The 25,112-nt window shown below is 45.7% G+C and overlaps 1 protein-coding gene across 5 annotated transcripts in view; it reads left to right on the top strand.

Moving 5' to 3' along the window:
• Window positions 1-22,804, top strand: part of LOC118125364 (golgin subfamily B member 1) — a 30,882-nt gene extending 8,078 nt beyond the window's left edge. The window contains exons 13-30 of one of the 5 annotated variants that reach the window (XM_035184145.2): window positions 167-258; window positions 350-500; window positions 4,062-4,168; window positions 4,746-4,869; window positions 6,267-6,400; window positions 6,537-6,584; window positions 6,966-7,075; window positions 7,439-7,607; window positions 7,689-7,793; window positions 8,474-19,822; window positions 20,079-20,158; window positions 20,729-20,765; window positions 20,906-21,055; window positions 21,169-21,285; window positions 21,519-21,616; window positions 21,741-21,833; window positions 21,944-22,040; window positions 22,131-22,804. In XM_035184145.2, the coding sequence (XP_035040036.2) occupies window positions 167-258; window positions 350-500; window positions 4,062-4,168; window positions 4,746-4,869; window positions 6,267-6,400; window positions 6,537-6,584; window positions 6,966-7,075; window positions 7,439-7,607; window positions 7,689-7,793; window positions 8,474-19,822; window positions 20,079-20,158; window positions 20,729-20,765; window positions 20,906-21,055; window positions 21,169-21,285; window positions 21,519-21,616; window positions 21,741-21,833; window positions 21,944-22,040; window positions 22,131-22,289 (13,220 nt within the window). In that variant the 3' untranslated portion in view covers window positions 22,290-22,804. Of the gene's footprint in view, window positions 1-166; window positions 259-349; window positions 501-4,016; window positions 4,169-4,745; window positions 4,870-6,266; window positions 6,401-6,536; window positions 6,585-6,965; window positions 7,076-7,438; window positions 7,608-7,688; window positions 7,794-8,473; window positions 19,823-20,078; window positions 20,159-20,728; window positions 20,766-20,905; window positions 21,056-21,168; window positions 21,286-21,518; window positions 21,617-21,740; window positions 21,834-21,943; window positions 22,041-22,130 lie in introns of all 5 variants that reach the window. The other 4 variants (XM_035184052.2, XM_035183967.2, XM_035183878.2 and 1 more) reach the window with 4 other exon arrangements.
• The last annotated feature ends 2,308 nt before the right edge of the window (window positions 22,805-25,112 follow it).

Raw genomic sequence — 25,112 nt, 5'->3', positions numbered from 1 at the left:
AACACTAATGGTTTCTTTCTTGGACGATACCACATCCGTCCTTTAGTTGTTGTGTAATCTCCTGACAGACAGACAAACAGCAATGAAAACATAACGTCCTTAACAAGGTGATAACGTCACTGGTAACTTTGATGTGATGATGAACTTGTCTGATGTTTTCTGTTAGAAATGCTGGAGGCGAAGCTGGTGGTGTATGAGGAGCAACAGAGGAGTCTACAGGCCGACCTGGAGCAGTTCACCAAGAGGGCCGCCTCTCAGGTCAGGGATCCACGACGTTTATCTTTTAATTCTCCTGCCTTCGGTTGCGCTGCCTCCTCACGGTGCGTTTCCTGCCGCTCTCTGCTCACAGGCCAGTGAGTCAGGAAGTGCTGATGACTCTCAGAGTCAGGTCTTGGAATGGCAGGAGATGGTCACGGAGGCTGTCAGTGCACGGGACCGGGCCAAGGAGGAGAAGGTGGCCATGGCTCTCCGCATCAGCCACATGGAGGAGGAGAGAGAGGGTAAGAGCTTCTGTTAGAGCAGTGACTCCCGATCTCAGGGTCGCAACATGGTCGAGGAGAACAAAGTGATACAATTCAATATATTAGTGTGGGAATTTAAACCAGCGATGAGATCTGCTTTAGATCGTTGTTATTCAGCGTTAGTGAGAGTCACAGTCGGTGTGCACGTGAGTTCGTGCTTCATCGTGTGCAGCAGCCGGATTATACTGGTAGCTCGTGACTGGAGAATGAGAAGCTCCGTGCACATGGAAGTTCTGTTGACAGGACGAACGCATGTCAGACACAACTCTTCAGGGCGCTCCAGAAAAAGCCTGGTTCAGACTCTCAGGAGACAAAACGAGTTTCAGTTCGTATTCTGTCTCAACTCGGCTCCACCTCCACCATCAAACTTTGATTTCGTCTGTGTTGACCACTTGTCTGACTGAACATCATTTTCTTTTTCTTTGTTTGGTAACGGTGAGCGTTTGGTTTGACCCTGTGCTGCCTCCCATCTCATGGACCCCTGCCCCCCCCCCACTCCAGCCCCTGCTCCAGGGATGGGAGCAGCCACACAGAACAGTTTCCCATCAGTTTTGTGCATGCAGGCTCCTCCTCCACACCTTCAGTGCAGCTCCTGCTCACTGTACTTTCTGCAGTTCGCCTTCACGTTGACTGAGGCTGAACTGCAGGCAGTGCAGTGGCAGGCGGCACTTTAGACTCCGCCCATTTCCTTCTTCCTTTCTCCTGTGTTCTTCCTCTTTTCCATTCCTTCACCCCTTTGTTCTTCTGTCCTACTTTGTTTCCTTTGATTTCTGGTGTTGTCACACTAAAATAATAATGGTAATAACCTGGTATCAAATCAAACATGGTGTTTTTTTCTTCTGTGAAGGAAACTAAACTTGCACTAACTGGGAAGAGGATGACTGAGAGTTTCTGTGCCTCATGCAGACATACGACAGTCATGCAGAATCTTTATGTGTTTGTAGCTTCACTTTGCAGAAGGTGGATAAAAAAACATCTCATTCACACCTCATGTTTTAAAATGTTCTAACTTCCTTTTTCCTCACAAACCTACACACAGACAGAGTTTCACATTTTTAACCAATTCTAAACTGATTCATTCGGTCAGTGTCAAGTTGTGTGTGTCATCCAGTAGAACCTGCACTTTCTTTCTAGTTCCATGTAAACTCATTTAAATTAAACTACCTTAGCGAACCTTATTTATCATTAAAATAACACATTGACTCCCTGTATTTAGGGCTTTTGGAGCTGATGGTGAAGTTTGTTGTAAATCCACCTCTTTCCTCAGTGAGTTACACTTCTGGCTTCTGACTCTAGGAGGTGCAGTTCTTCCATTAAAGGTCCATTAACACAAACACACACTCAGACAAACAGGGGTCAGAGTGCAGGAACATTTCGGCTCGCTGCTCTTCTTGTACCACGCCTTTGCACCCACGTTCAATTCACCCTGGTTGTCGGAAAACATTCAAGTTGCCTTGAAACCAGAGAATCTCACGTGTCTCTGTCGGAAAAGTGTTGTTTGAATAAGTACGTTCATTATAGTGATGCTTCGCTCAGATTTAACATTTATTTCAGGCTCAGGATCATCAATCAGAATTGAAAGATGTAGTGTTTGCGATATTTAATGACGTCATATTGATCGTAATGGATCATCATTCATTATTAAATAAGAGCTAAATGTTTCTTCAACTAAATTAATATGAAGTGCTTGTGAAACTGGTGAATCAGCAACAAGTTGTCGACACAAAGGTCTCACAGCTCGACTGAAAACCCTCAGAGACGTAAACACTCTGAGCTGCCGACGCAACAAACATCCTCTTTAACAGGATGTCGGTCCGAGTTAGTGACTCGTTTACCTTCTCATTCAGTCCAATCACTCCTAATGTTGTTCGTATTATTGTTGTTGCTGGATTTACGATCATTAAAGTTTATCGGCGCTCTGATCTTTTAGAATGATGATGTCATACATGGTGTCAATCAGCTTCTAAGTTTGAGTTTACTATTTGCTCCAAACAGAATCTAAAAACAGAGACTTTAGCTTCAGGACCTGCTTTGCTGCTGCTTTGCTGCTGCTTTGCTGCTGCTTTGCTGCTGCTTTTCCATCAACTGGAACCAAGAACTCTTTGTGCTTGTCTGTTGTGTTATTTATAACCAAACCACAACCTTAAAGTTACTTGGTAATGACTTTGGGGGAAACATGATTAATTAATTACCTCCTTCTGCTTTAAAGTTGTCTAATATCACTTTATAAACTAATAAAACTAATGAATAACTGGTTTGGTTTCATGAATAATACTTTGTCTCTCCTGCTCTTACACCCTCCTGATATAATCCCTGCTGCTGTGGTCAGTGGAGGTGAAATATCCAGCGTGAGGCCGACCTGCTCTATTCTGCCTCAGACTTATTCAACCTGTTTTCAGACATGAACTGTATGTAAGAACATAAATGAGTCAGTTGCTCCGGACATTTTCCGGAACTTTTCCCGCAGCCTGCCAGTAAAATATCTGGAAAATGTCAGAGTGGACGTGTTGATGAGGTTTCTAACACGTGACGAACACGAAACTGCAAGAACACAAATATCTCAGGATGAAGAAGAAGGAGAAACACTAACTACAGACAATTGGGTCTTCAGTCCATGTCTGAAAACAGAAATGATTAGTGTAGATAATCTGATTGTCGTAGTGCATTTGCATGCTTGCTGAATAGAGCCTGTCTGAGCTGAACCCTGAACCCACACTGACCACAGCTTCACCCACTCAAAACCTGTTTCTTTTCCTCGCCCACCTTTCGCTTTGAGCTGCCTCCCTCTCCCTCCACCCACACACCTGAATCCGCCTGTCACAAAACAGATGGGAACGTGTTTTGTTCGGTCTAATCTTCTTGCCGTTGCCCTGCTTGCATCCTGTTCGGCTAAATGAAAATCCAAATAGTATAAAAGCATAATCCCCCCTCAGATCTGCACCCCTCTGGTGTCACTCTAAATAACTGTCTGGTCTCCCTGTTGAATCCTCAGCGAGGAAACGTTGGCTTTAAGTGTGACTCACACAAACGGGTCCTCTCCTGCCTCCCACAGCCTCTTCTCCTGCTCGTCTCCCACATGTTTGAATGCTGTTTCGTTGCTGTGCAAACTAGGTGCATGGCTCTGACCAGAGTGTTGCTTTGGAAGTGTTTCTCAGGATCTTTTATGCAAAAACAAAAGTGAACACATGCCTGGAGTTTGAGTAACTTCCTCTTTCTCCATCCTTGATTCTCTGTTCCTTTCTCGCAGTCTGTCTGGATGTAACTGTTTTCTCTTTCACCAAGTTTATTTGTGGTGTTGAAAGTGCCTCATCTCCCTCTTCATGGAAACCATCAAACACCATCTGTGCCATCACACTTCTTCTCCACTGTCCGTCTCTGTCAGCTCGTCCTCACATTGTCTTTCCCTCTGCCGTCACTCTGTCCGGTCCCTTTTATACCCTCCTCCCATCCATAAACACATCCTCAACCCAACCTCCCCCTTTCCCTGTGGCACAAAACTGATTGAGGATGACTGGTTCTTTCCTGGCTGCTCCGATCCAGCACTGGCCTCTCGGCAGCAGGAGTTGGAGGAGGAGCTGGCTCAATCTCGGGGGCTCGGCCAACACAGGGCCAAGAAGCTGACGGCCCCGGCCCAGCGAAGCCTGCAGGTACGTGCACACGCTGACACACAAAACCCTTTTTATTTATCTGTTTAATGAACAAGTAATCACATGATTGAACTAATATATACAATCTCCATTTCGGTTTTCCTTTTAAACAGAGGACATTAAATTAATTAGGAAAGATCTCACAAACAGGCCAAGACAGTGGGATATAGATGTAATTTGTTTTGGCTTCATCGACTTTGAGGGACTGTTGGACCTTGTTGAAGATATGAGCTCCACTGAGCGACACTCGCGTTGTGTGTTTTGTTATCAGTGGATATTTCCACTGTTGTAGAAAAGTTGCACACAAATATAAATTTTAGGTCCAATATAATTCATGTTGACATGTGACAATAACTCCTTTTTTAATAAATACAAAAGCGAGTCTCATTTGCTGTCTTGCTCAGACGCTAACAATCCGATGTATGTGCATGAAGCGTAGAGCTGGAGTGGTTAGCTTAGCTTAGCGTCACATAAAGACAGGAAGCTGGCCAAAGAAAACCTCAGATCTATTTCAATCTGCACAAACAGAACGGTTTTAAAAACCTGCTCTGGTTGAGTAAAGTGTGTCCCCCTGCAGGAGGACTTTGAGTTTGACGGACAGGTCCAGTTCCAGGACCCTCGCAGCGCCTCGGAGAGCACCACCCCGATGGAGGGGGAGAACATGGGAGGTTGGTGGCCCGAGTACAGTACCCCCGACACAGGTGTGAGATCCGCTAGACAGTTTACGCCGGCATGCACACGGTCATCTGCACATTACTTTGGGAAACTTAAGTTGCCTTCGGGTTGGTATTTTTGTTTTTACCATAAAACTCCAAACTTGTTTTACTGAGTGTTGGATCGTTTGTTTGCTGTTTGGTTCAGTTTGACTTCTCTTCTACGTGTTTGGGTCAAACTCTAACAAGCTCATCCTCAGTTCATTAAAACTAACTCTGGGTTTATTTATTTATTGAGAATTCATTCACTGGTCTCCATTGTGGTCTGTTGACAGTATTTTCTTTTGACACGTGCATGCTGGTTGAGCTGGCTAGTGTTTGTCTGGATGACTTCACTGAGTGTGTGAATGTATAAATGTAGGTGACAGGAGGCTCCTCGTCTGTGGTAAGTTGTTTTTCTTCATTGTTTGCATGTTCTGCTCATTTCAAGTTTTTCCTCATCCTGTTTTTGCTCTTTTTAAGTTGCTTCTTATCCAAAAGCCAAAAAATACATCATCAAATATCCAAGAAACAAAAGAACTAAAAGAAAAAATACACACAAAATGAAAATTATAAGTAGTTTTGTTCCAGATGGAAAACTAACTGATGTAAGTTTTGGTTGTTTGGAGCGAAGCCTTGTTTCAGTAAATGAATCTTCACTTTCTCATAAGCTGTTTTCAGACCTGCTCTGTAGTCTGACATGTTCCTGACATGTTCCTCACATGTTCCTGACATGTTCTGTCTGTGAGAACAAATGTCTGAGTCAGTGTCTCTGGACATTTTCTGGATCTTCTCCTGCAGCCTCCTAGTAAAATGTGTGTAACATGTCAGAGTGAGTCCATGTGAGGAAACAGCAGGACAATGTGTGGAAGCTTCCCAGAGAGCGAGTGGACGTGTTGATGAGGTTTCTAACACGTGACGGACGTGAAACTGGAAGAACACAAACATCTCAGGATGAAGAAGAGGAGCCGTACACGTAGAAGACGAAGACGTCCACTTGGAAACACGAGGAGGTTCCAGATCTTTTGGTGATGAGGGCCGACGCCGGTGTGGATGAGCTGTAAACAACAACACTGATCTTTCCACAGCAGAGTTTATACGTCATGTCCGGCCTCCAGCTGCTCTACAGGCTCCGCCCCTGCTGCTCTACAGGCTCCGCCCCTCGCCTGGATGTTCCCCACATGTTCCTGTTCCATGTTCCCCGAGTCGGACCCAACAACCTGCGGCTGCTTCACAGGACAATCATTAACTCCCAATTTTCAGAAAAATGTCATGAGTCCATGTCTGAAAACAGCTTAATAGACTTGTTGCTTTTTCCTTTAATTCTTCAACTGTCTGTAATTTAATTCCACCTCCGCCCCGTGATGTCACCTGTTCTAACCTGCTCTCTGTCCTGATGACTCCAGATGGTTTGCGGTCTGTGGTGGAGGAGCTGGAGCTGGAGAGGAACCAGCTGCAGGAGCAGATCCTGAGTCTGGAGGAGCGCTGTCAGGATCTGGAGGATCGACAGCAGCTGCAGTCGCGCATCGAGGCGTTTCAGGTAACCTCACGGGAGCTCATCCAACAACACGCCATCTCCTAATCCACTATTGGTCGTGAAGATGTAGAGTAAATGCCGAGTGAATTGCATGTTTCCCCTGAGGACTGGGATTTTGTAACAAACCCTTCTAACACAGGTGACGTTTGATGTAGATGAAGATGAGCAGCCATATTGGGTCTCTCAGGTGTGTTGGGTCTCGTGTACGTGTGCGCTAGAGAGCACCTCTGGCGGTGGCGGCTAACGGTGTGGTGTGCTTGTTTAACCTTGGACACTTTGGTGGAATAACGTTTTAACAAGTGCAGCGATGTGTCGCAGACTCACTGGGTGTCGTAACCACACAGATGGTGAATATCAGTGTTTGTTACCATGTGACTGGGGAAGATAAAACCTAAGAATCTTAATGATTCTGATGGTGACGATGGAAACAACTGACAGTTGATGTCCACTGATGCTCGTCTCCAGGGGGTCTGCTGTCGTCCACGTCTGTGTGCAGTGACACTTTCTTCATCCAGTTCTGTATGAATTTCATCTTTGCATATTGATGTTTGTTTTTGTGGCCCCACAGAACGAGTCTGAGAAACTTCAGAGTCAACTCGCCAGCGTCCGAAGTCAACAGAGCAGAGACGCAGAGAAGCATCAGCTGCTGGTCAGCAGTCTCACCGAACAGCTCAAAGGGTAAAAACGAGTTCTCTGCAAAGACCTGCATCTGATTACATTGAAACACAGCAGCATACATCTCACTAATAGACTCTCACTGTCTTTCTTATAATATATACATTCATCAACTGTTAGTTAGTTGGTTACAGTTTCTGGTTTCGAGAAAGTGTCCACTAGGGGGCATCTCTGTAAAAACGATAACGAGCTGAGCTGCCGCTAACGTTTGCTCGGCTTGTTTCTCTGATAACTTAAGATCTCAACGTCAGCGTCCATCTGCTTAGTTAAAAACCACCGAGATCTAAACAGTCACTTTCAGACAGACACTGATGCGACGCCACCAACAGACGTGTTGAACGTTTTAACTGTTTGTGTATTTTTCAGACTGACTAACACGCAGGAGTGTCTGGAAAGTTCACTGATCGAGAAGGAAAACACTTTGGCTAAAACGTCGGAGAAACTTGAGCTGATCAGCAGCCTCCGAGAATCCCTGAGCGAGAAAGAGGTTCAGTACAAAGAAGTGTCCGACAGGCTCCTTCAGACTGAGCACACTGTGAGTCTGAGCTGCATCGTTGAGGATTCTTCTGTTTGTTGTGCATCTGTAGTTCATGACTTTTCCTTTTCCTCCTTTCAGCTCGACAACGTCTCCACGAAATGCAGCAGCTCGGAGAAACACTGTTCGGAGTTGAAAACCGAAGTTTCTGACCTCACGCAGAAGTTCACTGTCCTGAAGGAGAAGGTGTGATTTCTCAAACAGAAACATCAATCTTTATGATTTCTGTTTCACTTAAATCCATTAAGACCTAAAGCTCCGAACAGAAACAATCTCTAAATCCTGAGGGTTTTCTGAAGAGCTGACAGAACTGCTGTTTACAAAAAAGATCATTTCCAAACTCAAAAAACATTTGATGGCTTAAATATTTTGGTTTTCATGTAAAAAAATGCCTTTTTCCTAAAGTACATAAACATTTTTAATATGATATACTCGCTGAGATCCCCCCCCCCTTCTTCTTCCTTCTCAAACATGTCTCTTACTGACTGAGCCTTGGTCAGCAGGTCAGTAGGAACAAATTATTCATCGTCATCGTTGGTTTCATCAATGATCTTTTTGCTGAAAATGAAACAAACTAAATTTCCCATAATTCATTTCCCTCGAGTATTTGAGTAATTCACAATGTAATTCATCAGTCACGTTGAAAACACGACGTGGATGAGCAGCACAGTTTTCATCCAGCTCTAAAGGACGGAGCCCACAGACGTGGCATCAGGTCTTAATGGGTTCATGTCAGCGTCCTTCATTCATTTTGTCCTTCATGCAGTTTTTGCCATTTATCAGATAAATCAACGCTTTCATAATGAAAAGGAGATGTGGAGAATGAGTGTGAAGTTTATTGTTCTTTTTTATCTTGTCCTTTTCAGACACAAAAGCAGGAAGTCACCATAGAAGCTTTACAAACGGAGCTGGATCAGACAAACGAGGAGCTGGACAAACTAAACTCCGCCCACCTGGAGGAACGAGCCCAACTCATTCACGATCTTCAAACCTGTGAGCGGGAAATTGACAGTCTCAAAGAAGTTGTGGCAGAAAAGGACAAGGAGATGTCAAGCCTCTCTGCCAACATGGTGGAGTACGCGGAACAGATCACGGTTCTGAAGCAGGAGATCAAACTCAAAGAAGAGAACCTGGTTCAGGTAGAAACGGCGCTGAGGCGAGCGGAGCAGGAGGCCATGATCATCAGAGACTCACAGGATTCAGACCAGCAATCTCTGAACAGCAAGATCACAGAGGTGGTGGAGAAACTCAAGGACACGGAGACAGAAATAGTCAAGGCCAAAGAGGAAAGAGAGTCCAAAGAGGCGGAGGTGGAACAAATGTTAAAGCAGGTTGAGGACGACAAGAAAACTATTCAGGAGCTTCGAGTGGAGATTCAGAAACAGACTGTGAGCCATCGTCATCATCTCTCTGAATGTGAAACACACATCACCTCGCTGAAGGAGCAGCTGAGTTCATCCACAGAAAAGCTGCAGGAGTCAGAGGGACTCGTTTCACAGCTCGAGGACAAAAACATCAACAATGAGAAATTACAGCAGGAGCTTCATGACAAAGAAGAGACGTATGAAAAAGAGCTGAAATCCTTCAAGGAAGAGCACAACAAACTCCTGGCACAGCTGGAAAAATACAAGAATGAACTACAGACATTGTCCAAACAGTTAGAGGAGCAGGTGCAGAGCGAAGTACAGATCAGAAAAGAGATGCGAGAGAAAGTGGAAACAATAGAAACATTGGAAAAGCAGCTAAAGGCAAACGGTAAACAAACATCAGAAAAACAGAAGTTGAGCAATGAGCTAAAAAACAAAACTGAAAACGTCTCCAAACTTAAGAACCTGTTGAAAAGCACGAAGACGGAAAAACAGCAGCTGACTGAGGAGCTGGCGCTTCAGAGGCAGAGCGTCAAAGAGCTCAATGAAAAGCTGACGTCTGCACTCGAACTCAACAGCAGCCTGGAGAATCAACTGCGCTGCCTCACACAGGAAAAACACAGACTTGAAGTGGAAGTGAGCGAAGGTGTGAAAAACATTTCAGACGTCACAGCTGAAAAGGATTCTTTACAAGCTCAAATATCCAGACTGGAGACACAGTGTTCACAGAATGACCGAGTTCTTGAGGGGCTACAAAGAGATAAAGAGGAACTGACTCTTCAAGTTAACGAGTTAAACGGAGTCCTTGAGCAAAGCACAAACTCAAACTCAGAGATGCTGCTGGAGAAAACCAACAAATGCAGTCGCCTCAGCCAGCAACTCAGGGAGCGGGAGGAGAAAGTGACCGAGCTGCAGGAACATGTGCAGAACTTGAGTTCTGAGGTCAAGCAGCTCCGGTGTGACGTGGCAGAAAAGGAGAAAACCTCTGCTGAGCTTCACGCACAGTTAAAGGCCGAAGAAGACCAGCAAACACAAACTGAGGAAACTCTGGGTCAGCTGCGAGGACGGGAGAGCAGCCTGAGCTCTGAGTTAACGGAGAAGGACGCCGTGTTGAAAGAGAAGCAGGACGAGTGTCGAGGTCTGCAGGATGACATCGCAGCTCAGAAAAATATGGTGTCCAAGCTGCAGGAGGAGCACTCACAACTCAGACTGCAAGCTCAGACGAGAGATGAAATGTTGGACAATACGACACGACAATGTCAGAATCACAAAGACAAACTGAACGCAATGAACGAGACCGTCAAGTCTCAGAGTGATCAAATCCGTGTCATGGAAGAAAATGCCACAAAGCTCCAGAATGAGGCAGAGTTGAAGCAAACGGAGCTGACTCGCTTAGACGACCTCATCCGGGCTCTCACAGAGGAAAACCACCAACTTGGAGCTGCTGCGGAGTCCAGAGAGAAGGAGCTTGCTCTTCAAACATCACAGCTTGACTCACAGCTTCAAACGACCCTCGAACATAACTCCAGTCTGAGCATGAAGATCAGCAAACTAACAGAAGATAATCAGAGGCTACAGGAAGAGTTAGATCAGAACAGCAGATCCGTGTCTGAACTGACCACTGAGATGAGTTTACTTCGAGGAAAAAATGCTGCGCTTGAAATCCATATCTCAGACAACGAGAAAAGAGTCAGCAGCTTGTTGGCGGAGAAGAAGGAGCTGAGCGCCGCCGTGGATGAATTAAAAAATATCCTCAAGGAGAGTGAGCTCTCAAATTCAGCAGGTTTGCTTGAGAAAACAAGTGAATGTGCTAATCTGTCAAAAACCCTGAGAGGGAGAGAAGAACAACTTCAAAGTTTACAGGAGGAAGTTGACAGCTTAAAAATGCAAGAGAGTCAACTCAATATGTCTTTGACTGAGAAAGAACAGACGTTATCAGAGCGGAGGGTTCAGTCGGAGGCTCATCAGGATCAACTGCTGCAGCTTCACGACACCATATCTGCGCTTCAGGAACAAGCGTCTGTCTTGAAGTCCGGGTTGATGGAGAAAGACGCATTGATTCAGCAGAAAGCGGAGGAACGTAGCGTTTATCAGAAGGAAGTCGTGCTCCAGAAAGATCTGGTGTCACTGCTGCAGGGTGAGGTCGAATCGACGAAACGGACGATGGAGCAAAAAGAACAGACGTTAAACAAAGTGTCGAAGGAGTTTCAGAACCACAAAGATGAGCTGAACAAGCGAAACGAGTCGGTGATTTCACTCAGCAGTCAGCTCGGTGCCATGAATGAGAACGCCGCAGAGATGGAAGCTGAAATTAACAACCTAAAGGCGGCCGTGCAGAAACTCCATGCAGAAAACGGTCAGCTGACACAAGAGGACGGCCGGAGCAAAGCAGAGATTATTGATTTTAAAGACAGCGTTCAGGCTCTGAATGAGCAGAATACAAGATTAAAATCTGAACTTCTGAACACGGTGACAGTTCTGTCCAAAGCACAAGAAGAAGTCGCAAATCTCAAAAAATCTGTCCACGGTATGGAGAAAGAGCTGAAGACGGCGGTCTCCGAGCAGGAGACTCTTCACTTGAGCGTGAAGGGAAAAGACGATCGCCTGAAACACGAGGAGAGTTTGATCCAGCAGCTCAACGGTAGAATCGCTGAGCAGGAGCAGCGGCTAAAGCAAAACGCAGAAGACAATGTAAGTTTATGTGCAAAGGTTTCCGAGCTGGAAGATTCTGCCAGTAAGCTCAGAGGTCACGTTGACAGCCTTACCGCAGAGTCGTCCGTCCTGAAAAACACGCTAGAGAAGAAGGAACAGTCGAGCCTTGAATATCAGAGTCATTCTTCAGCCGCTGTTGAAAATCTGAATTCAAATCTACAAGCCCAAGAGGCAGAAGGTGAGAGGATGAAGGAACAGACTTCACACCTTGAAGAATCCGTCTCAAAGCTCAGCAGCGTCCTCCAAGCACAGTTGGCTGAATCTGAAAACCTGAAAAAGGCCCTGGGGGAAAAAGAAGCCGCTCTTCTGAACCAATCAAAGTCTCTTCAGGATGTCCAGAGACAAGCCGACGAGTCGTTGCTCTTTAAAACACAGTTCATGGAAAGCACTGAGTTGGTGTCGCAGCTACAGAGTCAAATTCAGCTCCTGTCCACAGAGTATGAAAACCTCCGAACGCCTGCAGAGGAAACGCAAAGTGCCTTCAGGAACCTACAGGAGAAATATGCAGCCAACTTGGAGGAACTGCAAGACGTGAGACGGCAACTGTCCCGTCGAGCTGATGAGCTGTCCAACCTTCAGAAGTCACTGGATGATTCCAATAAAGGACATCAGACGGCGAAGATGACCATCGAAACACTGAGAAACGAGTTTTCAGATATCCAACACAAACTCAAGAAAACCAAAGACCTGAACTCGAGTCTCTCAAAGGAAAAGGAAGAAGCCTTTTCTTCTCACCAAGCAAGTGTGTCTCTGCTGACTGTGGAAATAGAAAGGCTCAAGTCACAACACCTTCAGGTCGCTGCACAAATGAATGCGCTGACAGAAAACCTGGAGCAGAGGGAAATGGCTCTGCATGCGATCAACAGCCAGTACACGGCTCAGGCTAAACATGCATCTCAGCTGGTTTCAGAAATACATAAACTAGAGGAGCAGAATAAGAGGCTGAGCGAGGAAATGAGTTTGTCAACGGCAGAGCGTCAGAAGCATCTTGCCACCGTCTGTAATGAGAGTTCACGTTTGCAGGAGGAAGTTAGGAAGCTCCTTGCAGTGAAGGAAGAGCTGGAAACGAGTCACCATCAGATCCGGACATCGCACGAGGAGCTGCAGCTTCACATGGAGCAGCAGTCCAGCAGCATGAAGGAGAACATGGAGCACATGGTGTCGGAGAGGGAGATCCTTCACGCAAAGGTTAGTGCCAAAGACGAAGAACTTTCTCAGTTAACAGAAAACATTCAAAAGATAGAGCAAATTCTGCAGGATTCAGAGAAAGAGTGGCTGTTAGTTCTGGATAAAGAAAAGCAGGATAAGAATCGACTTGCAGAACAATTGAAAAGTGTTGAAAATGAAAAGAAATCTAAAGATGTTAAAGTGAATGCGTTGAAACAAGACTTGGACAGTTTGCAGGAGAAGCTAGCGGAGGCTTCCTCTGCAGTTAGACAAGGGTCTGATCTACTGAGCACCAAAGAGTCAGAGGCCTCAGCCTCCAGGATTCAACTTGAGAAGGTCTTAGCATCTTTTCAGGAAAAGGATAAAGAGAACCATGATTTGCAGCAGGCTCTCAATACTGTGGAATGTGAGTTAGAAAAACTTCTCCCAAGAAAATTACGCTCTGACAAAGATTCAACCTCCTCTGAGAAATCAGCTGCTCTGAATAAAAAACAAGCCTCTTTACAGGACACGATAAAACAGTTAGAGGACAGACATCAGTCCGAGGTCGAGGCTCTAAGGAATGAGTTGGATAAAACGCTTAATGAAGGAGGGAGGAGTGAGGAGGAGAAGGGTCAACAAATTGCTCTTCTACGAGACGACGTAGAGCGTTTACGGACGCAGCTCAGCGCTGAGGCAGAGAACCTGAAAGAAGCTGCTGTCAAACACTCGTCTTTACACAGTGAGTTACGAGCAAAAGATGAGCAGATTAACAGTCTGGGCATTCAGATAAATCAGCAGAAGGAATTACTCGCTGGACTAAGTCAGCAGATGAGAGATAAAGATGCATCCGTCGCCCAAGTCATGGAATCTGCCTCCAACGAAAGAGTGAAACTGTGTGAGGAAAAAACCTCCCTAATGGCACAAGTGGAAAACATGCAGCGAGCACAGGAAACCTCCTTGAGAAGGTGTGAAGAGTTAGAAGTTAATCTTCAGCAGTCAGAAGATACAATCTCTCGCTCTCAATGTGAAATCAACTCCAAGAATTCAGAGAAGCTCGAGCTGCTTCGGGGAAACGACGATCTGAAAGGGGAACTCGCCAAGTTGTCTAAAGAAAAAGACGGCATGAAGAAGAAGCTTCAAGCTGCTCTCGTCGTGAGAAAGGATCTGATGAGAAAACTTCAGGAGTATGAAAACCAGAAAGAAGAGAGCGTGAACTCTGAGAAACAGGAGGTTTCGCTTTTACGGGATAAACTACAGGAAACAACACATCAAGCTCAGGCAACAGCAAACATGTATCAGGAACAAGTTTCCCTTCTTGAACACACAATTCTAGAGAGAGAGGGAGAGATTGTTGAACACAAAGCACAGAGCGAGAGACTTCTCGAACAGTTGCAGTCAGAAAAACTAATTCTGCAGAGCACGTTGAATCAGAAAGAAATGTGTTTGTTAGAAAACCTGCAAACACTTAGTGACCAAACCTCCGTCATCGAGCAGCTGCAGTCCAACGCTGCAGAGGCTGAAAAAGCTTTTGAGCGAGACAGAAACGTTTTGATCCAGAAAGTAGAGCAGCTTCAAGATGAAATCAGGACATGCAAGAATGAGTTAAAGGAGAAATCCTCCTGTGCTGCTGCGGAGTTAGAAAATGAGCTCGCACAGGTGAAGTCAGAAAAGGCCATTCTACAGAAAAAAGCCCAGGCTGCTTTGCTGGCACGCAAAGAGACGATGAAGAAAGCTCAAGAGAATGAAAAGAAATTAACTCAAGAACTGGCTGAGCTGAAAGACGACTACAAGGCTCTGCTGGAGCAACGCTGTCAGCAGACAAACGAGCTGAACGCCATCCAGTTAAACTTTGACGAGAAGGTCAGGGAGCTGGAGAACCTCCATAAAACGTCTTTGTCATATCTGGATGAACTGGGCACTTTGAGGCAGCTGGTCGAGGAGCGGGACAAAACTCTTCAAGATCTGAAGATGTCTCTGGCTGAGAAAGAGAGCCAGTGTCATTCTCTGTCACACGTTCAGTCAGAGCTGGAAATCGTTAAATCCCAAGCTGAGAAGATGTCTCTGGAGATGGCAACTAAAGAGGATGTTCTCGTAGTCATGGAGCAAAGAACCGAAGCTTTGAAGTCACAACTTCATCTTGCCGAGAACGACTTGGAGAGAGTACGAGAAGAAGTACGAGAGAAAACGGAAGAAATTGAGAAATATAAGCAAACAATCAGGGTCGTGGAGGAAGTGGCCCAACAGGAGAAGCAGGTGAACATCTCTTACGAACACACACGCACAAATGAAGAGAAGTTTAAAATCTTAGAGGAAGAAAAGGAGGCTGCTTTAGAGCAGATGAAAGTGGAACTTGAGACAGCTCTTGCTTTAGTTTCACAGAAATCCCTGGAAGTTTTAACCATCCAAAAGACACTAACTGAAACTCAGCAGCAGCTCAGTGAGGACAAACTTGTTTTGACTGAGGAGCTTGAAAAAGCACATCTGCATTGTACCGAGACAGACAGGGTTTTGGATTTGTTCAAGCAAGAAAAAGAAAATGCTTTTCACTCAGTCCGTGATCTCCGAGGTGAGGTGACCGCGCTTACCGAGCAACTGAGGGAGGCGGAGACGCTAAACGAGCAGCTCCATCAAAAGACGCCTGAGAACTTTGCAGTGAAACTGAAGGAGAGAGACGAAGCTTTATTGGTCTCTCAGGCTCGAGTAGCAGAAAAGGACGAGCTAATTGCTGCACTCGAACAGCAGTTACAGCAGCAGTCAAACATGCACGAAACTGCCATTGAAAGAATGAGAGTCGAGGCTGATGAGCTTCAGAAATCTCAAGAAGACGGCAACAAAGCAAACAGTCGAGACAACCAAAGCAAAGTTACTCTCCTAACCAGGAAACTACAAGCTGCTTTACTTTCCAGAAAAGAACTCTTGAAGGAAACTACAACACTCAAGGAAGAAGCAGAAAAGCTTTCAGCCGGACATGAAGCCAAATCAGCTGAATGCTCAGTCCTGGAATCATCGCTTTTCAAGTTGAAACAACAGAATACAGATCTGGAAACCTCGGTGTCGTCACTGAACAAGGACAAAGACGAGCTCAACTCCCAAATCGATAGAATCCGTGATGATAATCGCAGTCTGTCAGCGGCTTGTGACAGCTTGAAACTAACCATAGAAAACATCACTCAGCAGAAACAAGCCTTCTCGTGTCAGCTGGAATCTCTGAAGGACTCTCAAACCGACGAGCTGTCCAAGTGGAAGTCCAGGCACGCTGAGCTGAAGCAGGAGTACGAATCTCTTTTGGAGGCTTATGAAAACGTTAGCAGTGAAATGGACAAAATGAGACAGCTTTTGGAAGGGGCCAAACGAGACAGACAGGAAGCCCTCCGCAAAGCACACGGCCAGCAGACGGAGACGGAGACGATGGAGAAGCAAGCCCGAGACATGGAGGAGGAAAATGAAAGAATTAAAGAGAGGATGAGAAAGTCTTCCAAAGAGAAACTGCAGAGGATTGAGGACCTGGAGGAAGAGAATCAGAAAATCAAACTAGAGTTGACTGAGCATGAAGGAAAGCAGAAAACATTGATGTGCGAGCTGACTGACAAAAATACAGAGCTGGAGGCTGAGATGCGTCGACTTAAAGAGTCTTCAGAGGATCTCGGAGAGAAACTTACAGAGATACAGGCTGAGAAAAGCCAACTGGAAGAGAAGCTGGAGGAGGCGAGCAGCTCCTTGGAAAATAGGCACATGGAATCCAACACCTACACAAACAACATGCAGCTGAAACTTGACGAAGCACTCGGACTGAATAATTCTCTGACTGCTCAGATCGAGGCCCAGAAAACGGAGCTCGGCGCTCAGTTGGAAATCAACAAGTTGTTACAAAAGGAGAAGAAAAGTCTGTCTGAAAGAACTGAGGAGGTTCAGAATGATCACGAGCTGCAGTTGGGAAAGAAAGACGACGTCATCAAAGAGCTGAAGGACGATATCTACCGTCACAGCCAAGAGACGATAAGTCTGAACGAGAAGGTGAGAATCCTGGAGGATGACAAGTCTCTTCTGCAGGAGGAGCTCGAAAATGTTCAAGAGGTTTCAGACAAAGTGAAGAATGAAAATGAGTATTTGGAGACTGTGATCCTCAAGAACTCTGAAAGGATTGACGAACTGACCGAGTCCGTCGGCGTTTTGCAAACCCAGAACACACAGCTGTCGTCTCAGCTGGCGGCCATTAAGGAGAGGAGCGATCAGGTTCGACAAGAAAAAGAAGAGGAGCAACTCAAATTGGTCCGAGGGTTTGAGGAGAAACTCAAGACGGTGCAGAGAGGCAACCAGGGCTCCAAGAACGTGAGGAACGAATTACGAGAGCTGCTCAAAGAAAAGCACCAGGAGATAAATCAACTGCAGCAAAACTGTATCCGATACCAAGAACTGATTTTAGATTTAGAGAGCTCTTTGAAGAGCTCGCAGTCGGCCTGTGAACTCTTGGAGAAAGAAGTGAAGAAAGGCTCAGAGAAAGTATCGGCTCTGGAGGAGAGAAGTAAAGAAGTCGACGCTGCGCTGATAACAAACAGAAATCTTCTCCAGGAGGCAACAGAAAAGACTCAGAGTGTCCAGTCTGAGAAAGAACAGCTGCTTCTGGAAATGTCCCAGCAAAGTAAAAAGTCTGAAGAGAAAAGAAATTTGCCACAAATTATGGACGAGAGGCAAATAAATGCATATATGCAGAATCAGTTTGTGTTGCAGCAGCAGATAGATGAACTCAAAGAGTTGAAAGATAAAGAAAGTGTAAAAGTGAATGAACTGAGACAACATGTCGACGCTCAGAACCTTCAGTTTCACACTCTGAAGAGAGCAGCTGAGACGAATGAAGCCAAACTCTCAGCTTTATCTTCCACTCCTCAAGGGGCATATGCCACAAAGCGCTGGAGCGATATGTACCAGAAGACGTTGAATGAGAAGGACAACCAGCTGCTGGAACAGGGCTTTGTGATCAAACGATTCCTGGAAGACATGAGAGTGAAAGACAAAGAGGTGAATGAGCTACGAGTTACCAAGTCGAGACTGGAGAGGACGCTGAACGAGTACTCCGTCGCTGCCGCTGCACAACAAAGGCAGCTGTTTGTAATGAGCGCAAGCAACGCTGAACTGAGCGAGTCCGAGGAGCTCCTGACTGTGCAGGTGAAGGAACTCGGCGCTCAAGTGGGAAGAACAGAACGCGATAAAAACGGACTGAACCGGCGACTCGTGGACAAAGAGGACGTGATTTCCCGAATGCAGCTAAATCTCCAGCAGGTGGAGAAGATAAACGCCGACATGGACGCTCAGCTGCTCCTCCTACAAACGCAAAATGACAAACTTCGCGCTAACTTTGAGAAACAGGAGGGAATTTCTCTGCAACTGAAAACGCTGCTTCAGGGCAAAGATGCCGAGATCTCGTCTTTGTTGTCCTGTCGAGACGGACAGATGTCAGGGTATCTGGAGCAGCTCCAGGCTAACTACCGCTCGCAGGTTGCAGTTTACGAGGACAGGTTGACGTCTTCACGCTACCAAAGGGAAACGGCTGATAAAGGGTTAAGAGGACTTGAAGCTAAAGTCAAAAGTCTGCAGATTAAAGTTAACAAGTCTGTCCAGGAAAAGGAGCAGATGGCAGCAAAGATGGAATCATTCAAGAACTCGATGGTGTCTTTACAAAGCGAGCGGGAGCGACTCATGTCAGAATACAGAATTCTGGAGGCTAAGAGTGAGTTGGGGTTAAAGGGCAAAGACGGCTCTGCTGACGGAGAAGGTGGTGCAGCCAAAGGCCTTAAACATGAAATCAGGAAGTTGTTGCATCAGATGGATGATCTCAACTCTGAGAATGCGATGCTCCGGGCTCAGCTGGTTCGGTACAGGGAGGATTTGAATCAAGTGTTATCTCTGAAGGACAACCAGTTGAAGGTGCTGCTGAAGAAGCAGCAGGACATGATTAAAAACCTCGAGAACCAAAAGGCTGCAGTAGACAAGCAGCACAGAAAGTCTCGGTTGGAGCTGCAGAAGGAGGAAGAGGTGAGCGATTCGTTGAAAGAGGAGATTTCTAAACTTACAGCTCAGGTTTCAAGACTGGAGATGGAAATATCGACTCAGAAAATCGACAGAGCGACGACAGATGTGGGCAAAGTGATTTCTGATTTGCAGGAGGCTGTGGCAGCCAAAGCAGCTGAGTGTAATGACCTCCAGCAAAAACTCTCCTCTCAGAAAACCTTAAATGATGAACTCAATGCAAACATGCAGCTGGTCGAAAATGAGACGGACAAGAAACTCGCTGAAGCTGAAGATAAATACAACTCAGAGCTGGACACCTTCGAGCGGGAGGTGGAGCTGATGAGGAATGAGCACGAGACCGCTGAGCAACGGGTGGCAGAACTCGCCAAAGACCTTCTCCAAGTGGAGCAGCAGTTATCAGAGGCCAGAACTCAAAGTAAAGATCTGACGGCTCAGAATGAGTCTCTGTGCAAAGCCATGGCGGCTCTACAGAACGACCGAGATCAGCTCATCGAAGACTTCAAGATCCTGAGAAACAGATATGACGAAGAACTCCGAGAGACTCAGGCAGCGTTGACCAAGGTGGAGCGCAGCCTGCAGGACGCCACCGCGGACCTGGCCATGTTTGCCAAAGAGCGGGACATCCTTGTTCATAAAGTCAACGCTTTGGACAGCAAAGACACAGACGCTGAGCTGAACAAGTTGTTGGACCAGATGACGAAGGCCTTGTCGGAGAAGGAGAGGGAACTGAAGCAGGTCTCCATGGAAAATAACACCTACAGCAGGCAGCTGTCGGCGTTCTCCAGATCAATGGCCAGCCTCCAAAACGACCGCGACCGGTTGATGGATGAGTTGGCCGGGACCAAACGAGTGGTTGAGTCCCGACAGGGTTCGAGCCCAGAGACAACCTCTGCCACCGCGAGTGTGGAAAAGTCCGAAGGAAGTGGCGTCAGTTTCCTCCAGAGGGAGAGAGACGGGCGGGTGAGTCAAGTCGTCAGCTGTGATGTGTGTTTGGCTGTTGCTTGCACTTTTCTGTCTCTGCTGTGGTTTCATCTGAAAGACGCGAAGCATGAAGAGTCCGATTGTTTTCTTCATACCATCGCTTTGACCTGCATGGTATTTTTCTGTTGGGATGCACATGTTCTGGAGTCTGTGAAACTCGGTGTTTAATTGAACTTTTTATTTATGTTTTAACTTTCTGACTGATTTTGGTTTCTCTCATCGTTTGTTTTTGCAGGAGACGGTCGAGCTTCAACAAACTCACAGGACGGCAGAGGAAGAAATCAGCAGCTCTCAGGAGGAAGCAGCCAATCTGAGGTAAAAGTAGATGCAGGATTCAGATAAACTTTTATTCTTTATATTCAAATTGTGGCTCAGGTCGATTGTGTTGGATTCAAGGCAGATTGTCTGAAGGAATGGAATATGATTCATAATTACGTTTTAATGATGGTATAATCACCTAGATACACTAAGGTGTCTTTTAAAGGGAATTGGAGATACACACATTGGTTTATTACATGTTAAACATGTTACACCCTAAACACACACATAATTAATTAAGAGACTTAAGTACAACCCATTAAAACACATTTCCATGGTGCGGTGACCTTTTGTTTTTCAGCTCTTAATCTTAATAACCTGAGTTTTGACTCGTCTCTAAATGTACCAGACCACGAGCTTAGATAATTAAAAAAGAGCCACATGTGATGTGTGAGCCTACAGAAAAAAGAAAATGTGTCACATGCTCAAGCAACAAGTTACAGGTTTCGTTTTTAGCCAAACTGCAGTAAACCCCCCGATTCCAACAGCAAAGAGCAAACTGCTGCTCAATGAGTCGTGTGTTTATTTGTGTTTATGACACTAATGGAGTTTTGTTGTGTACAATAGGACTGAGAGACAGAGGAAGGACTCACCTCCAGTCAAAGTGAGTTCACACCAACATTAGGATTTAGACTTGGGCACATACTTGCTATGCATGTTACTGGAGTGTTCCACTAGGGGGCACACCACAGAGATGCAAAGGAAAGTATTGGTTTCATTAACCCAGATGTTGACACGTTGTAGCAGGAAGCGGTTGCTCTGTCCGGTGGCGGTGTGACGGAGGACGTGGTGAGTCGGTTGGAGGCGGAGAGGCTTCAGCTTCACAGAAACCTGCAGCGCTGCGTGTACGAGATCCAACAGCGAGACCAGTACTTCCAGCAGCTCAACACCAAGGTACGAGACACCTGAGCTGCACACGAGCCAACACAGCCACAGACGATTAGAAGAAAGATAAAGTTAATTCTAAAAGACAAAGACGTGAACCCTAAATCTCCCTCACCCCCCAGCTGCAGCAGGCCGTCGAGGAGAAAGGTGCAGTCGCAGCTCAGCTGAGGTCCGTGTCCCAAACGCTGAGGGACACACAGAACCGCTGCCACTGGCTGGAAAGACCAGGACAAGCTCAGGTGGACGATCCGACACATGTTCATCTCTTATACGCGTTTCTGTCGCGGTTTATATCTACGTTGTTTTTAGATTTTCCTTTTGATGCAGATTTTTATGATAATTCCGCCTGAACCTTTACCAACTCAACATGGACTCTGATACATGGAAAAATTAAAGAATTCTATTAAAAAAACATTCTTTCAACCAAAGGCTGCAACTGTACATTCCTGTAATGCTGTGTCCTCACCACCAGGGGTCAGTGTATGCTGAGGTCGCACCAGGAGCTCCACAGGAGAGAAGTAACGACTCCATGATTCTTGAACCTGAAGAAGCCAATCAGCTCCGAGAGAGGTGAGGAGATCTCTGCCTGTGATTCTGTGTGACGGTTAACGTGTTGTTAACGTGTTGTGTGTGTGTGTGTGTGTGTGTGTGTGTGTGTGTGTGTGTGTGTGTGTGTGTGTGTGTGTGTGTGTAGGCTGCTCGAGCTGGAGCAGATTCTGGCAGATGAAAGAAGCAGGAGAGAAACAGCTGAGGAGTCTCTGCGTCTCGCTGACGACCGAGCAAAGAGGTGAGACTCAGGCTCATGGTGTGAAATCAGCTTCGTATCCCTTCGACTCTTCTGCTTCCACCCGTTTGTCGCGCTGCAGACGTGAATGACACCTTGTGTTTGTGTTGCAGTTTGGACACTCAGAGAGATTTCAGTATAGAGATGGAGCCGGAGGACGAGTGGGAGGCTCTGAGCCTCGACCCCACCCAACCTCTAATAACACGACAGGTGAGTTTTGTATCTGTTGTTCATGTTCCTCTCACGTGAAGGACGGTGACTCCTCTGTTTCTCTGACTGTGTGGTGTCTGCCCCCTGCAGGTGAAAGGCGGCGTGGCGGCGTGTCGACGATGGCTCAGGGGGCGGAGCCTCTACTTCTCCAAGCTGCTGACGAGCCGCGCCCGCTCTCGACACCTCTTCCTCTTCTACCTTCTCACGATACACGTGCTGGTCCTCATGTGCCTCACTGGAGCCCTCTAGTGACGCGATGCTGGAACCAACAAGCTCCAAGTTTAAAAGCTGAAGTCTGTATTTATTTTCCGAAAAGCTGCAGTTGGAGATTTTCTCCACGTTCTCGTTCAGTTGCATCTTTTCCTGGTTCACGTTCAGGAGCGTTTCTTTGACTTTAATGTCGACTCAGATGCTTCGTCATCGTCGTGCGACAGTTCTGGATTCAGTTCTTACTTTTCACCGATTATTTTAGTTGTTTTTTTATCGAAGGCTGGAAACGTAAGTTATTGATGAGAATCAACAACAAGGTCAGAACTGGTTTGATTTGTTTAGATTCATTTAAATTGATTTTCTAGATATTTTCTATTGGGAACTGAAGCCTTAAGACACCACACGCCTCTTCTTTCTTCATCATGGTATTCTCCTCCTTCTCCTTCCCCTCCTTTCGTTTCTCCTCCTCCTTCTCTATTATCTCCTTCTTCCTCTTCTCCTTCTTCTCCTCCTCCTACTCCATCACCTCCTCCTTCTTCTGCTTCTCATCCCTCCTTTCTCTTCCCCCTTCATCCCCCTTCTCTCCTCCTCCTACTCCATCATCTCCTCCTCCTTCTTCTTCTCCTTCTCCATCCCCTCCTTTCTCTTCTCTTCCCTCTTCTCCTCCTCCTACGCCATCCCCTCCTTCTCTTTCTTCAAACACACAGGTGGATTCCTTCATTATTAATCTTATTGTTGTTATTGTTTTTGTGGCCTGTTGCCTGGGACGTGGTCGGAGATCTATCTTCTGTGGATGATGCAGCTTGAGGGCGATGATGTAACTTTATGAGAAGACGAAGGTGCAGGAAGCTGTAAACACTTCCTGTTCAAACACGACGTCTTGAAATCCATTTCCTGTCCAGCTCCATGTTCTTGACCTGAGAACAAACATCACATCCTGCTTCTCAGACGCGATGCTGAGTTTAAACTATGCACTGAAAACACTCATGTAATTATCTCATACAAGCTCAGCAGCGCCACCCCTCTGTCACCCTGATACCTTTAAACTGTTGTGTGCGTGTGTGTGTGTGTGTGTGTGTCCTCACACTTGTTAAAGTTATTGAGCGAAAGATAAAATCTTAAATTCTCCTCCAGTGTCACATTATGCTGATGAAAGTTCACTGTAAAAAAACTAGACATGAGGTTTGTATTTAATTGAGTCTCCTGTATTTATGTGGACGCTGTACAGTCTCTGTATGTATGTACAGTATATAAATGCATTTCTATCCATGATGTACATTTGTTATTGAGCGTTTTCAACTAACGAGCCAGAAAAAGATTTAAAAGAATGTCTGTGTTGTTTTAAAGACGAGTGAAACAGAATGAGACGTGTGACAGGTTTTCTTCTGGCTGGTTAATTGACGGGTTGATTGGTTTATAGTTTGCGTCTCTGTTGTAATGATCTGTACATAAAGATGATTGATGGACGATACATGAACTGAATCTATTTATGAAAAAGGTTAACTACTGAAAAAGGCTTATTTTCTCTATTGCCTGTATTTTTCGGAGCATCTGATGACATGAGGCTTCACTCGGTGCAATACTGTGTCACACTTTACCATCGCAAAGAACTTTAATAAAGCTTGTTCCACTTTTCCCCAGTTTGTCCACATGATGTGTTTTACTGTGGTGAACCACACGGTGGCGCCGCAACTTATTCAACCTTCACAGTTTGGATTTCCAATGTGACTCAACCTTACACCCTCATGAAATTATGACATGAAATTATGTGAAAATACGGGACTATCATTAAAAGAAAAGATTGCTAGCATTGCTAACGCTAGCGTGCTCGCAACCTTTTTTCTTTTTAAAGGTTGCTGTGAAACAAACGATCATAATACATTGAAATTATATTAAACTAAGATATTAGAATTACTATCGTAATTTTTAAATCCTTATTAGGAAATACTACATTTGTTCTCTCTCCCAGCTTGCCGGTGATTTGCAAGGCATTCTGGGTACCCCTAGGTTTAAACTGGGGTCTGAAGGGGTATGAAGCCCCGCCCCTCGGCCCTACCCCTCCGTCCCATCAGGTAATGTTTTTAATAATGGTAATATAAAATAATGTTATTTTATATTTTAATTATTTTGCTGTTGAAGTTGAGTTCCTGTGTGTTGGATGTAATGTGCACGTGGAGCCACTAGATGGCAACGTCTTCTCATTTAATACAGGAGCCACAAGCAGATGAAAATCAAACACGTTTCTCTCGGAGAAGTTTGAATCGTGATCGAGCAGCGAGGTGGATTTGTGTCGTTCACTGGTTTGTTCCATTTCTAATTTCAGCTGATTTCCTGCCAGTTTCCCACCTCATGGATATGAATGAAGACTTCCCCTCTTCCTCTTCTCCTCTTCTCTTTCACTCATCTCTTCTCGTCAGTCCTGACGTGTCTGGACAGGACAGGCCGAGGTTTCCTCAGTTGCTCTTTCGTTCTTCTTTGTCCCAGAGGAACCGTTTGTTCTTCAGTAAAAAGAAACACAACAATCTACAACCAGTGGAAAATAAATCAATCCCATCGTGAACCAATGGAAATAATTTAAATCACAGAAAATCATTGAAAATGCCAATAGGGACAGAGGAGTTTGTGAGATCTGTGGCCTGATGGGATCTTGGTGAACTCCTTGGACAGTGGGTGGAGGATCCAGTGGAATGAACTGGATCTTCTTCAAGGTCCTGATCTTATCGAGTTCAGACGGGTCCTTCGGGCTCGTTCCTGTGATTTCACTCCACAAACTCCTGATGACCTGCAACAGGGATTTGTTTCTGACCGGTAGACAAAAGAAAAAGTCACGACTGATCCACTAAAACAGGAATACGATTTTCA

The sequence above is a fragment of the Hippoglossus stenolepis genome, chromosome 1 (assembly GCF_022539355.2).
Source record: "Hippoglossus stenolepis isolate QCI-W04-F060 chromosome 1, HSTE1.2, whole genome shotgun sequence".
NCBI classification, from domain to species: Eukaryota; Metazoa; Chordata; class Actinopteri; order Pleuronectiformes; family Pleuronectidae; genus Hippoglossus; species Hippoglossus stenolepis.
This window is presented reverse-complemented; position numbering and strand designations above follow the sequence as displayed.